Source organism: Dicentrarchus labrax, unplaced genomic scaffold, assembly GCF_905237075.1.
Source record: "Dicentrarchus labrax unplaced genomic scaffold, dlabrax2021, whole genome shotgun sequence".
Classification (NCBI taxonomy): domain Eukaryota; kingdom Metazoa; phylum Chordata; class Actinopteri; family Moronidae; genus Dicentrarchus; species Dicentrarchus labrax.
In genome coordinates, this window is record NW_026136724.1 from 6781499 (window position 1) to 6794482 (window position 12984).

General features: G+C 41.9%; 1 protein-coding gene across 2 annotated transcripts; it reads right to left on the reverse strand.

Annotated features, from left to right (window-relative positions):
- Window positions 1–2032: 2032 nt before the first annotated feature.
- ccdc3a (coiled-coil domain containing 3a) lies at window positions 2033–12522 on the reverse strand. Of its 2 annotated transcripts, XM_051392799.1 has the most exons (4): window positions 11767–12522; window positions 10995–11534; window positions 10297–10474; window positions 2033–4074 (listed from the first exon to the last, which is right to left on the reverse strand). In XM_051392799.1, the coding sequence occupies exons 2-4, from the start codon at window positions 11399–11401 to the stop codon at window positions 3769–3771; spliced, it is 891 nt and encodes a 296-aa protein (XP_051248759.1). In that variant the 5' UTR covers window positions 11402–11534; window positions 11767–12522; the 3' UTR covers window positions 2033–3768. The 2 variants fall into 2 exon arrangements, with proteins under 2 accessions (XP_051248759.1, XP_051248758.1); XM_051392798.1 differs by having other exon boundaries at window positions 10995–12522.
- Between the last annotated feature and the right edge of the window lie 462 nt (window positions 12523–12984).

A 12984-nucleotide genomic window follows, 5' to 3' on the forward strand; every position in this document is an offset into this window, starting at 1 on the left:
GTACAGAGGAATGCATACACACACACACACACACACACACACACACACACACACACACACACACACACACTTATTCAAAATCATTCATCCCTCTGACACACTCACACCAAAGCACTGAAATGAAAATTGTGAAATCAAAGTATTTTACATCTCTTTGACACTCATGCCCAATTACATGCCCACACACACACACACACACACACACACACACACACACACACACACACACACACACACAGCAAAGCTGCAGAATAGAGTTTCTGTTCAATCAAAACTACCCATCATACACACACACACACACACACACACACTGCTTGTTGACTTTGGCTGTCAAGCTGTAAGTGTGTTTGTGCTCGGAGTCACTGATCTCTCTGCTTCTTAAACTGATTTCTCCTCATCTTTAATTCAGAGTTTAACCCTCCCCTCCCCTGTCTCCCCTCCTCTTCTCCAGCCCCTCTATCGCTGCAGGGATTATTCTCCTCCTCTCCCCTCTCTCCCCTGCAGAGACCTGTTGTTTTGCCCTTTACCAAGCACCATGCACTGTACTGTATACATTCCATCAAATTGATAAATAATGCATGTCTCATGGGTAATACAGGTGTTATGCAGGGGGATCTGAAGTGTACAAAGGCTGAGCATGTCATTTGGAAACACAGTTCTGAATGCAAACAGCAGGGGGTGACGTGATGTCTCCCTCCACTGTCCCACTCTCTGTTTTCAAGCAGTACTAAGCTAAAAACTATGCCAATTATAAACCATCTTGCAGTACCACAATTTTGACCCCAAGATACGTTTTATTTTGAAGGGAAAAAAGGTACAACATTATGTTAATTTAAATGCAGTTACAGAATTCTCTCAGCTATAAAGAGGAAATCTGGTACATGACAGTGAATTTAAGCCAAAACTGCCATCTGCTCTAAAGTGCCCAATTGTCCCACGCAGAGAGTTATAAAACCTATAAAAGTTAATGGATGTTGGTTGAATAAGCACACAAATGGAGCGTAGCTCGGGCAGAGCCCACAAGCCGTGCTTGCATAAGCTGCATCGCCTACCAGCTAATGTTCGATCGTATTCATGCAGGTGTACAATAGAACCTCAAACTTCTTACTCTGCTAATATGTTCATGCCAACACTACACTATTCCCTGAACCCGAGTAGAGCCGACCCAGCCCAAAGCAAAAAAATTTTGTGGCTTTAATTTTTTTAATTACTGACACCTAACATTACAATTATAAGCAGTTATTTGAACTGTTACAATAAGTTCATTCTGAGCTCTGCAGCAACATTTCCTCATCTCTCCTCAGCATCAGATGTGCATGTTTGGCTGCTGCAGGGTGAGCAAAGATAAATGCTTTCTGTACCTGTGTTACTTGCATGCTAATCAAGCACAGACCAAAGGCAATGAAGGAAACAGAAGAAATGAAACAGAATGTGAAAACAGGAGAACGTGTGTATTCCTTTGTTATTTCAGCATTTCAACTGCAGGCCACAAACTGCTGTATTCCTCGCCTCAGCATCACAGAGCGTTTGATTATGTTTGTGCCACAATAGAGAAACTGCAATCTAGCTTTTTGATGGATGCATCTGTTTCTCTGTGTCCCTCTCCATCCACCCTGCCTCTCATTTTGTCGTCTTTTTGGTGATTTTGGTGTTCTCCTTGCGTTCACCGTGGTCTCGTGATGTGACGGCTGCTTGCCTCCCTCCGCAGCTTTCGGTTTTCCAGACTGAATTAGAGGAATATTTCAGCGACGTCCTGCTGTTCAGAACATTGCTGCCCACACAAACACATTCCAGTCACTTGATGGACCAGACACACACACACACACACACACACACACTCTCATTATCTCCCCAAACACTACACATATACACATAAAATGTCTCCTCTGACCTTAACCTCTCTTTACACTCTCTGCGTGATGCTGTAGGGCTTAACTGAACCGCTGTGTGTGTGTGGCTGTTTGTTTTTTTGTACTCCGATGACACAGATGTTAATACCCTACTTCAAAACATTGTCACATTCACACCGATGTTCATCCAAAGCAAATTTTATATGCAGAAAAAAACACTCATACAAAAATATCCACATACAAGCTGATGTTACAGACTTTAAAAAGCTCAAATTAATAATAAATGAACCTTCTCAAACATCCCAGAATTCTTATTCACCAGTCTTTGCTCACAATTTCAGTGAAAGGAAAAGTTGATAAATCACAACATCATTGAAATTAAATGTAATGTCTTTTATCATTGCTTCACTAGGCCGTGATTACATAAGAGGCTTTTGTCCTTACTTTGGATACAATGTGTGTTGCAAAAAGCTGCAAAAACAAAAAGCCTTAAAATGACAACTACAAGTCTGTCAATTACTTAAAGCTGCTATAATTAATATTTTTATACCAACCATGGGTCAAATTAGTATGTGTACTGTGGAAAGGGTCACTCATAGTGATGAACCCACTGAGAATTATCACCAAAGTTCCACTCATACTCAGTAGAGTATTTTATCAGCTCGTTGTTTTTGTTTTCTGGCCTGCAACTTTAATGATTGAGTCTAATGGCTCTCATCAACATAGTTTCCATTTGTAGCAGGCAGTTTTTTTCTGTAAAAAAAATAATAAAAAGCTCCAATTAACCCACCACACATTACCTGCCACGCACCAAACAGCATACACACAAAGTTAGCAACTAGCCAATGAACATAGTGGAGCATTAAGCAGCTAAGAGATATTTTACTCACTCACATTCACCCGGTGGCCTGAAACACAACTCCAAATGAATGTTAATGTTGCCTCGTGTCTTCAGGATGTTTAAATAAGAAGCTGTTTGCTAACAAAAGCTATATTAAAATGATGTGTCACAGCCCCAAAATGGCCAGAAAATCAGTTAATGTACAATAAAGTATCAGAATCATAAAATTCTGTTTTGGACTTATGTTGACTATTTTATAAAGTTGGTTTCACCTGATGAAGTGATGTTATAAACACTAGATCCTACACTTCCCATAATGCAACTCAATAGCATCTTCTTCCTGAGCCTGCCTGGTAAACACTAATGTCTTTCAAAGTTCATGTCCCCAATATGTAACATGTTCTGTCAGAAAATGTCCAAACAGAAGCCAAGATAACCCCGATGACATCACTAGGGTTGTTTTTAAGACGTAATAAAAAGATAAAGCTCTACCCGAGCCGAAGCGTTAGCTAAGCCCCAGCATAAACAGACCAATACATAACCTTTTTGTTATTTTTTAAGACATTAACTACTTCAGGTTCAGAAAAACTAGACAGTTGAATGGCAAACAGAATACTGCTTCTCTCTCCAATAAGCTCCTGCTGCCACTTTAGCCGCTCACAGCTGCGCTTTGCGTTGGAGAAAAAAACAAATCCTACGTGATCACGGCCTGAGAGGAGCACTGAGCAGCAACTGAAACCACTTTCAGATGGCGGCACAGCTCAAGTACTGCTCCACCTGTGAGAGGAATCATTGAGAAAATACATGTTTGATTCTCTTCATTCACTTTTTTGTTCTTTTGTCAGGTGACCTGGAGTGGTCCTGACCCTCACTCTTGTATTATAGCATTCAGAAATACAAAAAGAGACAGAGTAGTTTATTTACAAGAATCTATGTTGATTATTACGTTAAAGTGTGTTTACTCATATGTGACAGTTGCTATTTGTTTGTCCCTTCAGTAGAGACCGCCCAGCAGTCTCACTCTCCACAGCCAGTATTCAGTCTAGGTGGGTGGCAGTTTGGGGCAGGTGGGATTGGTTAAAGTTGCATTCGCTGGCGTATCTCCGTGTTTGCATAACGTCCGGGTGGTGGCTCCTCCTGTGTAATGGCGTTGAGGTGATGCCCCACCCTCCGCTCCATGGCCTTCAGCCTCTCCTGCAGCTCCTGCGCCTCCTGCTCGGCCTTGCGTGCAGCCTTGCGGGCATTCCTCAGGGAGCGCTTCACCTTACGTACGCGCTCCTTCAGCTGCCGGTTCCTCCTCTCCGCCGCGGCCAGGCGCTCCTGCAGCTTGCGGCCTCGCTCCTCCTCCTCGAACAGTGCGGCCTGCACCGAGGAGCACAGCAGCTGGAGAGAGGAGGAGAGGGAAAGTGTAAGTTGACATACAGGAAGGGTTGTTTTCTTAACTGTTGTAAACCACCAGTTGCTATCTCGTCAGGTGGTTGTGTAGTGTGGGAGCACTGGTGATGTGACTCTCCCAGCAGCCTCTCTGAGAAAATGAAAAAAATCTATTTTTCTTTGATCTCCACAGTGCTGTTATTTCTGCCTTGCTCGTGTTTTTTCCTCCTCTGCAAAGCCCAACACACTAGGAAGGAGGGAGGGGGGATGGGGAAATAAAGTAGAGGTCCTGACCCTCGTCATTTATATTTACTCACACAGGCTCCCAGCTACCAGCGAGGACGAGGTATGCTGTTTATCTGAGTCAGTGTAACATAATGGTTCACCCTATGGACCTCCAATCACTCCCTGACAATGCGAAGGTCACGTACTTTGATGTTTCAGGGGCCCTAATTTTCCATCTCATTGGTAGACCACAGCTGACCTCGGCCAGTGGGGTTAACGGGTGAGTGCTCACGTAGTCACAGCAGGGAATGCATGTGTGTTCCTGTATACGTGCTGCAACTATCCTTACCAACTAGCTGCTGGGCGTAGTGACTGTAACAGTTTCCCTCTATTTTCAGCCTTTATGCTGAACCTGAACTAACCGACTCTCGGCTTTAGCTCCGTAGTTAACTTACAGAAATGATAGTGGTATCAAACTTCTCTGCGACAAAGGGAAGAAGTGTATCTCCTGAAAATGTTAAACTATTTGTTTAACACTTGTGGCTGCTTGATTGACAAATGTCTCAGCTTGTCACAATCAGTCACTGAGGCAGGTGTGAGCTTTCCACCTAAGCTCTGAATAGATTTCACACAGTTGAGAATGGAGATGAGAGATTATAACCACAAACATCTATAAATGAATCTTCAAATTAAAAGACCAATTAGAAAATCTAATTAAAGTAAGTAAATGTACTTTTGACTCAAAACAGTGTTCTGATATGCAAAGATTCAGCATGTTATGAAATATATTAATAATAATAATAATAATAATAATAATAATATCAAGGAATATTAAAAATGCAAAAAGTGTCTGTATTTGTCTCCATGTTGAATACATACGGTATATATTCCATTATAGGGTCAGTTAAATTAAAACTAACCTTTTCACTGATGAAATAGTTGTTTCTGGAAAGAGAGGTTGCATTCATTTTGACATGCAACAATGGTCTCCAGCTGGAACTAGCATTGCAATTACAAGGTATGTGCCTTAGACCTCTAGGTCAAGGGGGCGCACAACTGTTGAATTTTTAAAATGTAACTTTCAATGCTGCAAGTACAGACAAACAAAGGAAGCATAAATCTCAGAGATGGATACCTCTAGTGTATAGTCTACACAGATACGACTAGAGACAGTTTTCTTTGTAATTTGGGTGAACTCACCTCTTTCTTTCTTCCCATTTATCCAAACAAAAGTCAAATCCATATTACATAACACTGGCACATTTTTTATACAGTTTGAACCCTTTTTCATACTTGTAGGAAGGCTGTCAGTGGGACGCCCCCAACACACACATGCACACACAAACGCACACCAGCTGTCAAAACATCCGGGTGTTACCTGCCTGCTGTTAAGCATCATCTGTGTAAACAGTATTTAGAGGACAAGTGAACACACACACACATGCATGTACAAAATGTCCTCAAATTCAAGTATACAAAAATTTGAAAGACAGAAAGACATTGTCTCTGTTGTCCAAAAGTCTACCAAGGCTGCCAAGTGTCAAAATTAAAGAGGAGTAGTTGTCATGTCTAAATGCATTTAAATCTGCAACATGTATTGGAATTTTTTTTAGAGAAGCTGCCTTGAAATCAGGCATTTTAGGCCACAACAATCCCAAAAAAGTCTGCAAAATCCCATGGAAAGGAGTTTGTTGTGACAAACCCAACCCAATAATTATCTGGCATCTTTCAGCACATTGTTTTGATCTTACCGACAGCAATTGATTTACTGTTTTGGTTGAGTCTCACCACTCTCATCGTGGTGTCCAGCCTCAGCACAAAGTTATTTTCAGATACAAATTTCAGATAAATCTGCTGTACACAACCTGCTCAGCTCCAAACAACAGACAGACACAGAGAGCATTTAGCAGCTAAAGAGCTAGATATTTCCCTCAGGAGCTGGTGGAGCCGTAAAGAGAGCTTAAAGGAGAGTGAATATTGGACAGAAACACAACTCCAAAAGTGTGCTAATACTGCCCCGTATCTGCTGGATGTATAAATTAGCAACTGTTAATAACATCATCAATCATGCTGAGCGTAACACTTGTTGTGCTGCCCCCTTGTGGCCAAAAATCTATTAATGAAGCTTTAAGTAACTATGTATGTTTAAAAGTATGTAAACAGCCAGAAAGTGTGTCGGGTCAGGACAAAAGAGTTCTGCTAACATGTAACATATGTGGTTTAATATACAGAAATATGAATATATATCTTTTTTACATATGTAAGACAAGGCATATTTTACTGCCATTACAAACAGCAGCAGAGACATGGCTCACTTCAGTTGAATAGATCAGTTAATAGTTTGACATATGTAAAGCCAGGATTAAGTTTGTGTCGCAATTTCTACAGCTTCATACTCACTGACCAAACACGAGGGAAGCACCTGAAAGAAGTCACAGGCTCTTCATGACAGAATGAAAGAAGACACGGTGAGAGAAGGAGGAGAAATTAAAGGGTTGAAGGGATTAAGAGACGTGCCTTTGTGTGTGTGTCCATCCTGACCTGACTGCTCACTTATTTCTGCAGACTTGATCTCCTTTCTAACTTTATATAGAGACTCAGCATGAGTTCCCCCCTCCACACACACACACACACACACAGGCAAGCAGGGGTTTCTCCTCTTCTCCTGAGGTTTTACTTTGCTTTGTGTGTGTATGCATAGGGGTGGGTGGTTAGAAAACCGACAATAAGGCAGAAAGAGAGAGTGAGGTGATGAGATAAAAAGAACAAAAGAAAGAAAGAAAGAAAGAAAGAAAGAAAAAACAAAGACGAGACAGAGAAAGTGGGAGACACGGGCACTCTCACACACATACACACACACACACACACACTATTCATCCAGAGCTTTAACTACTGAGTGTAACAGTCAGACTGTGTTGTCTTCCTTTTATCCCTCTATGTGTCCACATAAAATGTTAATGAGAGTCAGAAAACGTGTTAAAGGTGTTTACATGACAGTTACAAGTGGAGTTTTCCCTCACTGGGGTTATAATTAAATCATTTAGTGCACATAAACACGGGAATGTGCTGAATAAGAAGTATTTCGGGAATTCTTCTCTGTCTTGCTGTGGCCTATGAAGTGAAATGTGAAAAAAGACGTAAAATATCTGTCAGAATAAAAGGGAAATCTGTACTAAACAAATGATTAGTGGGCTTACAGCAGTCTCTACCTCCTGTGCCTGGTTAACGCTGCTCTCAGTGCTGCCGATAAGAGGAAGCTTTGACAAAAGCTAATTGAAGGTTCTGGCAGGAAAGTGGAGGGAGTCTCTTGTCTGTCTTTCTAGAGGGGCGCCTGGTTCCCACGAGGATGAAACAAGGAGCAAACCACCTCCCAATTTTAGGGATGTTTTGTGTTTAAACTGCAGCTGAAGGATGTCTGGAAACCTCAAATCAGTGAGACAGTGATGCATCGAGGGACACAGTCGAGATCCCTTCGGACAAAAATAAACAACAAAATTCTAGATATTGAAATTAGAAATGGGATCTTATTCTTCTCAGCTGTTTTAAATTTATTTTCATTTGCAGCCCAATCAAAACAGAAGGAAACACAGCGAAGATCGTTTTTCTTTTGCTTCAAATCTGATACTTTCACATTCAAAAGACAAAAGGCAGGGAAACGTGGAAGGGTAAAGAGAGACATGAAGAGGAAGAAGAAGGTCCCCCCCATCTCATACTCCTCCATAAATTCCCAGAGCTAAACACCTGTTTTTGTCCTGCCTTGCCTGAAGGTCGCGGCCTCTACGTGTGAGCGCTCGTCCTCTAAAGGAGCAGAGTCTTTAACCCCTGCCTCACTGACCCTTGTCCATATGGCTCAGGCCACACCCTGCAGGTCAAACCTGAATAAACAGGGAGAGGGTGACACCACACCACTGCACCTTTCCTGATTTAGTTCTGCAGTTTTGACTGCGGACTATAAAAAAATGCCATAAATCCATTTAAGAAACAATAAATGGCATCTCTACGTATGCTGCAGGCAGTGTTCAGGTCAGTCAGGAGAAAAGTGCAACATCCCAAATGTTAATGCACTGATACTTATAAATGTACATTTTTGACATTTTCAGTCAAATTACACAAATTGATGCAAATGTGTCGATTTTTTAAATTGCTGTAATGATGTGGGTGCCGTGTGATATTAGAGCTGTGTTAGCAAGCCCAAGTCAATGGAGTTAAACTTAAGACTAAAGTCAGTTGAGACAAATGCAGGGAAAGAAAAATAAATACATGGTCCAGGTCAATATCCCCGTCAGGTCTTAAGCCACTTGAGACAAGTGCAGTCAAGATGAATTTGATAGAAGTCCGAGTTAAGTCTCAAGTCAGTGGAGATAAATCCAGATTAATTAAAACAAAAATAAAAAAAATCCCAAGTCATGTCTTGAGTAATTTGGAACCATTCGATGTCAAGTCTCAAGTCACTGCAGACAGTTGAAGTCAAAAATAAATCTGAGACGACTCCAAGTAAAGGCTAAAGTCTAAGGCTGAAACTCTCAACTGCACTGCTACAGTAAGTCAAGTCACCTGTATTCAGGAATTGAAAGTTAATTTGACTCTAAACGCTGACAAGAGGTCAGTTCAAAGAGCAGGTCTGCTTGTAGCTATGCAGGGGCTGCCTGCCACTATCTGATTTATGTTACTGTTCCAATGCAAAAACTTGAAGGCAAAAATGTTCACCTCTCAGGCTTTTAACTGGTCAAGTCAAGTCTTTAAGGAGTCTTCTTTAAATGAAATCAAGTCCTCTAAAACTCAAGTCCAAGTCATATGCTTCATTTTTCCACAACTCTAATACAAATATGGTACACCTGGAGATGTGATGACATATGAAAACATACATCTTTTAGTTACTGTAGTGACATAAGCAGGTAGGTTTGTGGATAATAATGTAATGACCAAATTAAAACCTCTTCAGCATCTAAACAGCTCCTCTTGTATCCTTTCTAAAGGAGGGCAAAGACTAGTGTAGGTCCATCTCCAGCCGCCGTGTTGTGTCTTGTCTGACTTGCGACCTGCTCAACTCCCTCAGAGAAGGTGAGATAATAAATGCCTCAATCACAGCAGCAGACCGTTCTCCCTCTGTTGACAGAGCTCGGCTTATCTCTGCTCCCAGGTCAGCCGGGCTACATTGCTTAATACTGATAGGAATCGAAGCTGCAGACTGACACACTTTCAAACTGCTGCCTGTCAAAGATGTGAATCTCTGCTATTTGACCTTTGACCTCTGGACAGTCTGTGTCCTGTCTGCCTGAGGAGCCAGACCTCGACCAATCAGCCACTGCTTTGATCTTCAACGGGCTGGGATGTGACTTCATTTGACCAATCACATGCTGAGAAACTATTGAGAGTATAGGTATTTTTTGAATCATTGCGTGTGTGTGTGTGTGTTTGTGTGTGTGTGTGTTTGTGTATGTGTGTGTTTGTGTGTGTGTGTGTGCCTCTGCACTGTGTCAGAGGGCAGTTAAACTGTGTTTCTACTGATCTTTACCACATTCCTGTCAGCATATTCATCAGGATTAGGTGTCCACACACACACACACACACACACACACACACACACACACACACACACACCAAGACCTCACTCTGCAGTCTCACACACTGCACTCACGTTCATATTTTAGCTACACCAGTATATTCAGGTCCAGAAGCAACACCCTAACAATAGTTGTTGTTAGTCCCCCGACCTCCAGTTCCATGCTCCCTGCTGTTTGTCTAGACTGTCAATCTGTTATCTCCATGGTAACGAGATGGTGTCGGGTTTGTTTACATCCTCTGCAAACACCAAAACAAGCTGACCAGACTGAAGAAGGGGACATTTACAATCTTATTCTTCTCAGAAGTCAGTGAGGTTGCACAAGGAGATGGGACTCATTTTTGTTTTCAAGTAAGCAGCATTACTATGGCAACCAACTACCCAATCACACCAGACATCAAACATGAAAAGGTGTGTGTAGTTAAAATGACGTGATGCCCTACCCTGCTGTCCTCCTGGGTGTCCCACTCAGGGCTGAAGGTGTGGAAGGGCTGACTCCCTTGGGTGCAGTTGGAGAACTGGAAGAGGCTGGAGAACGTGCGCCTGTTCTCGGACGTGTCGGGGAAGATGGCATCCTGGAAGTTGACGCCATGGGGCAGGATGTTGTAGTTCTCGTCCATCCTGCGGAGGAGATAAACAGGAAAACGGTGAGGAGGAAGGTGAAGCTGCTGCAGGAACTGTTGGCCTGTGCAGTAACAGTAGTTTTCAAAATCAAATATGGTTTTGCAAGTTTCATATAGACTGATGCATTTCATAGGTTAAAGATGCATCATGTTTAATAAGCCTGTGGTTTGCTTTGCAGGTAAAATCTACCTTTGCAAAATAAGTGCAGTAGCAGCAGTCATCAGATATATGTAGTGAAAGTCTCATAGTGGACACACTTGTGCAGCCTCTACTGGGATACTTCAAAATTATATTCAAATAAAGTTTAAACATCTGACTTTAGGTCAGTGTGCTCCAACACAAGCTGAGTTATTAGTGTTTAAATTTGATACTTGTGTGCAAAATGCACTTTGGTCTGGCAAAAAGTTTTATGGGCTGCAGTCTAATTTTAATGGCAACAATAAAAACTTCTTTTTAGACTGTTGGAATCAGTATTTAGAGTCCAAATGTGTGTATGTGCCCAAGTCTTGCGCCTCACCTGAGGAAGAAGAAGTAGGAGTAGTTCTCCATCACGGTGTGGGACTGGCAGGACAGGTACCCCAGTCCGGTCAGGTTGAGTCTTGATCCAGAGGGCACCTCCAGCATGCTGCCCCAGGCCTGGTCGCACAGCAACTCCACCTCCGCAGAGTACAGCAGCCCTTCCTCCGCGCCCTCGTATCCATACCCGAACCCGAAGGGCAACGAGTTGTACAGACTGCCCGCCCCGCCGCCCAGGGGCTCCCGGTGGATCGCCAGCACCCGGGCGTACACGATGATCTCCGCCAGTTCCGCCCGGCAGCCCTCGCTCAGCGGCCGCCACTCGGAGGGGAGCTGGCACCCGTGCGTAAAAGTGTCCAGATGCGCAAAAAGTCCGAGCGCTGCGAGGAGGAGAGCCGTGGAAAACATCCCGAAGAGCCGGAGAGGAGTTTCTGGTAGTCTGTAAAGCCTGTGGTGATGCTTCACTGAAGACAAATATTATTCTCCTAATTGATCAAAATCGATTGTGTTGTGCTGGAGGTCCCGTCAAGCATCCAAGTTGCTAAAAGTGAGTTGAAAATGAGAACAAAAAAAGTTGGTGTACAGAACTTGTGATGGTTACCTGGACGCATGAGGATGCTAATTGACCAAAAACTCTAAAAAACTTTTTTTTTACACAAAATTCGACCAGATGAATTTGTGAACCTGCAGATACTCAGATCTTCTCTCCTCTGCAGACTCTTAAAGAGAACACAAGTGTCAAATCAATATGCAGAAACTTGAACAACCCCAACCTGTTGCTGCTCCCAGTGTTGCCATCTCATCTGTCTGCAGTGGAGAGAGACCAGCTTCACCACAGCGCGGGAGTGCTGCGTTCAAGGACTGATGTGACGCTCCGACTTTTGATGTTTCCACGTGAGGTTGTTGTTGCACTCAAGTGTTGGAAAATATTATTAAGTTTGGTAAATGTAGGGATTTTAAACCCGTTGAACCCAATAATGTCCCCATTCTAGTTTTTACTCTGTTTAGGGGTTTTGCCATTTTTTATTTTTTATGCCCTTTGTTTATTACTTTTTATTGTTTTATTGCAGAGTTTTTATGTGTTTCAATGTTGTTTTATGTGTCCATTGCTGGCTATGTGAATAACTTTGTCACTTTGTTTTGATAAGTGCTATATACATAAAAATATTCTATTATTAACATTGTAAGGCAATAAGTAGCCTACACACATTAATCATTTTGTTTACTAAACATTAAACAGCAACCATGGCTATCTTGGCAAACCGCAAGCATAAGGTGCATTTTTTTTATCACTAGATTTTTTTCACCATGTGGACAGATTATAGGGGATCATAAAACTACTCTAAGAAAATCTGCTTTTTGATGCAGAAATTTCCATTTTTCTTAGAGCGCATGAAAGCATCCACGAGATTCACAAATGGAAAAACCAATCAGTCTCACAAAAATAGTAAACTGGTTTCTAATGTTGGAAATTATGTCCAGAAGTGAATAATCTGGATACATTTAACAATTCCATCACTGATTGATAACATTGGTCCACAGCAGAACACATGAAATAAAGAAAAGGATAATGAGATTCATTCTCTCCACTATTACTCCTGTAAATTCCCTGCATGCACTTCTATACACTACAAATCTCTACTGCACCAACAACAGACATGATGTTCTGTATGCGTCTATCAGCTGTCTGCAGTCTGTTCTCCATAAAACAGCAGAGCTCACTATGCACACAATATACACTATCATTAGGATATTATTGAGCAGTTTCGTTTAACCTCAATCCAACATTTCAGTGATGTGAATTTGCACAGTTGATAAGGATTTTTTTCTCGGACAACACTACCATCTAACGGACACTGCCATGAACAACATGTATATACATATATTTCTTTTTATATAACAGATTATCTGAATAAATCGAATTAATTCAGTAATATTGGATATTTGCCTTAATGGGCCACTTTGTAAAATAGTTGGGACTAAAGCAAGAA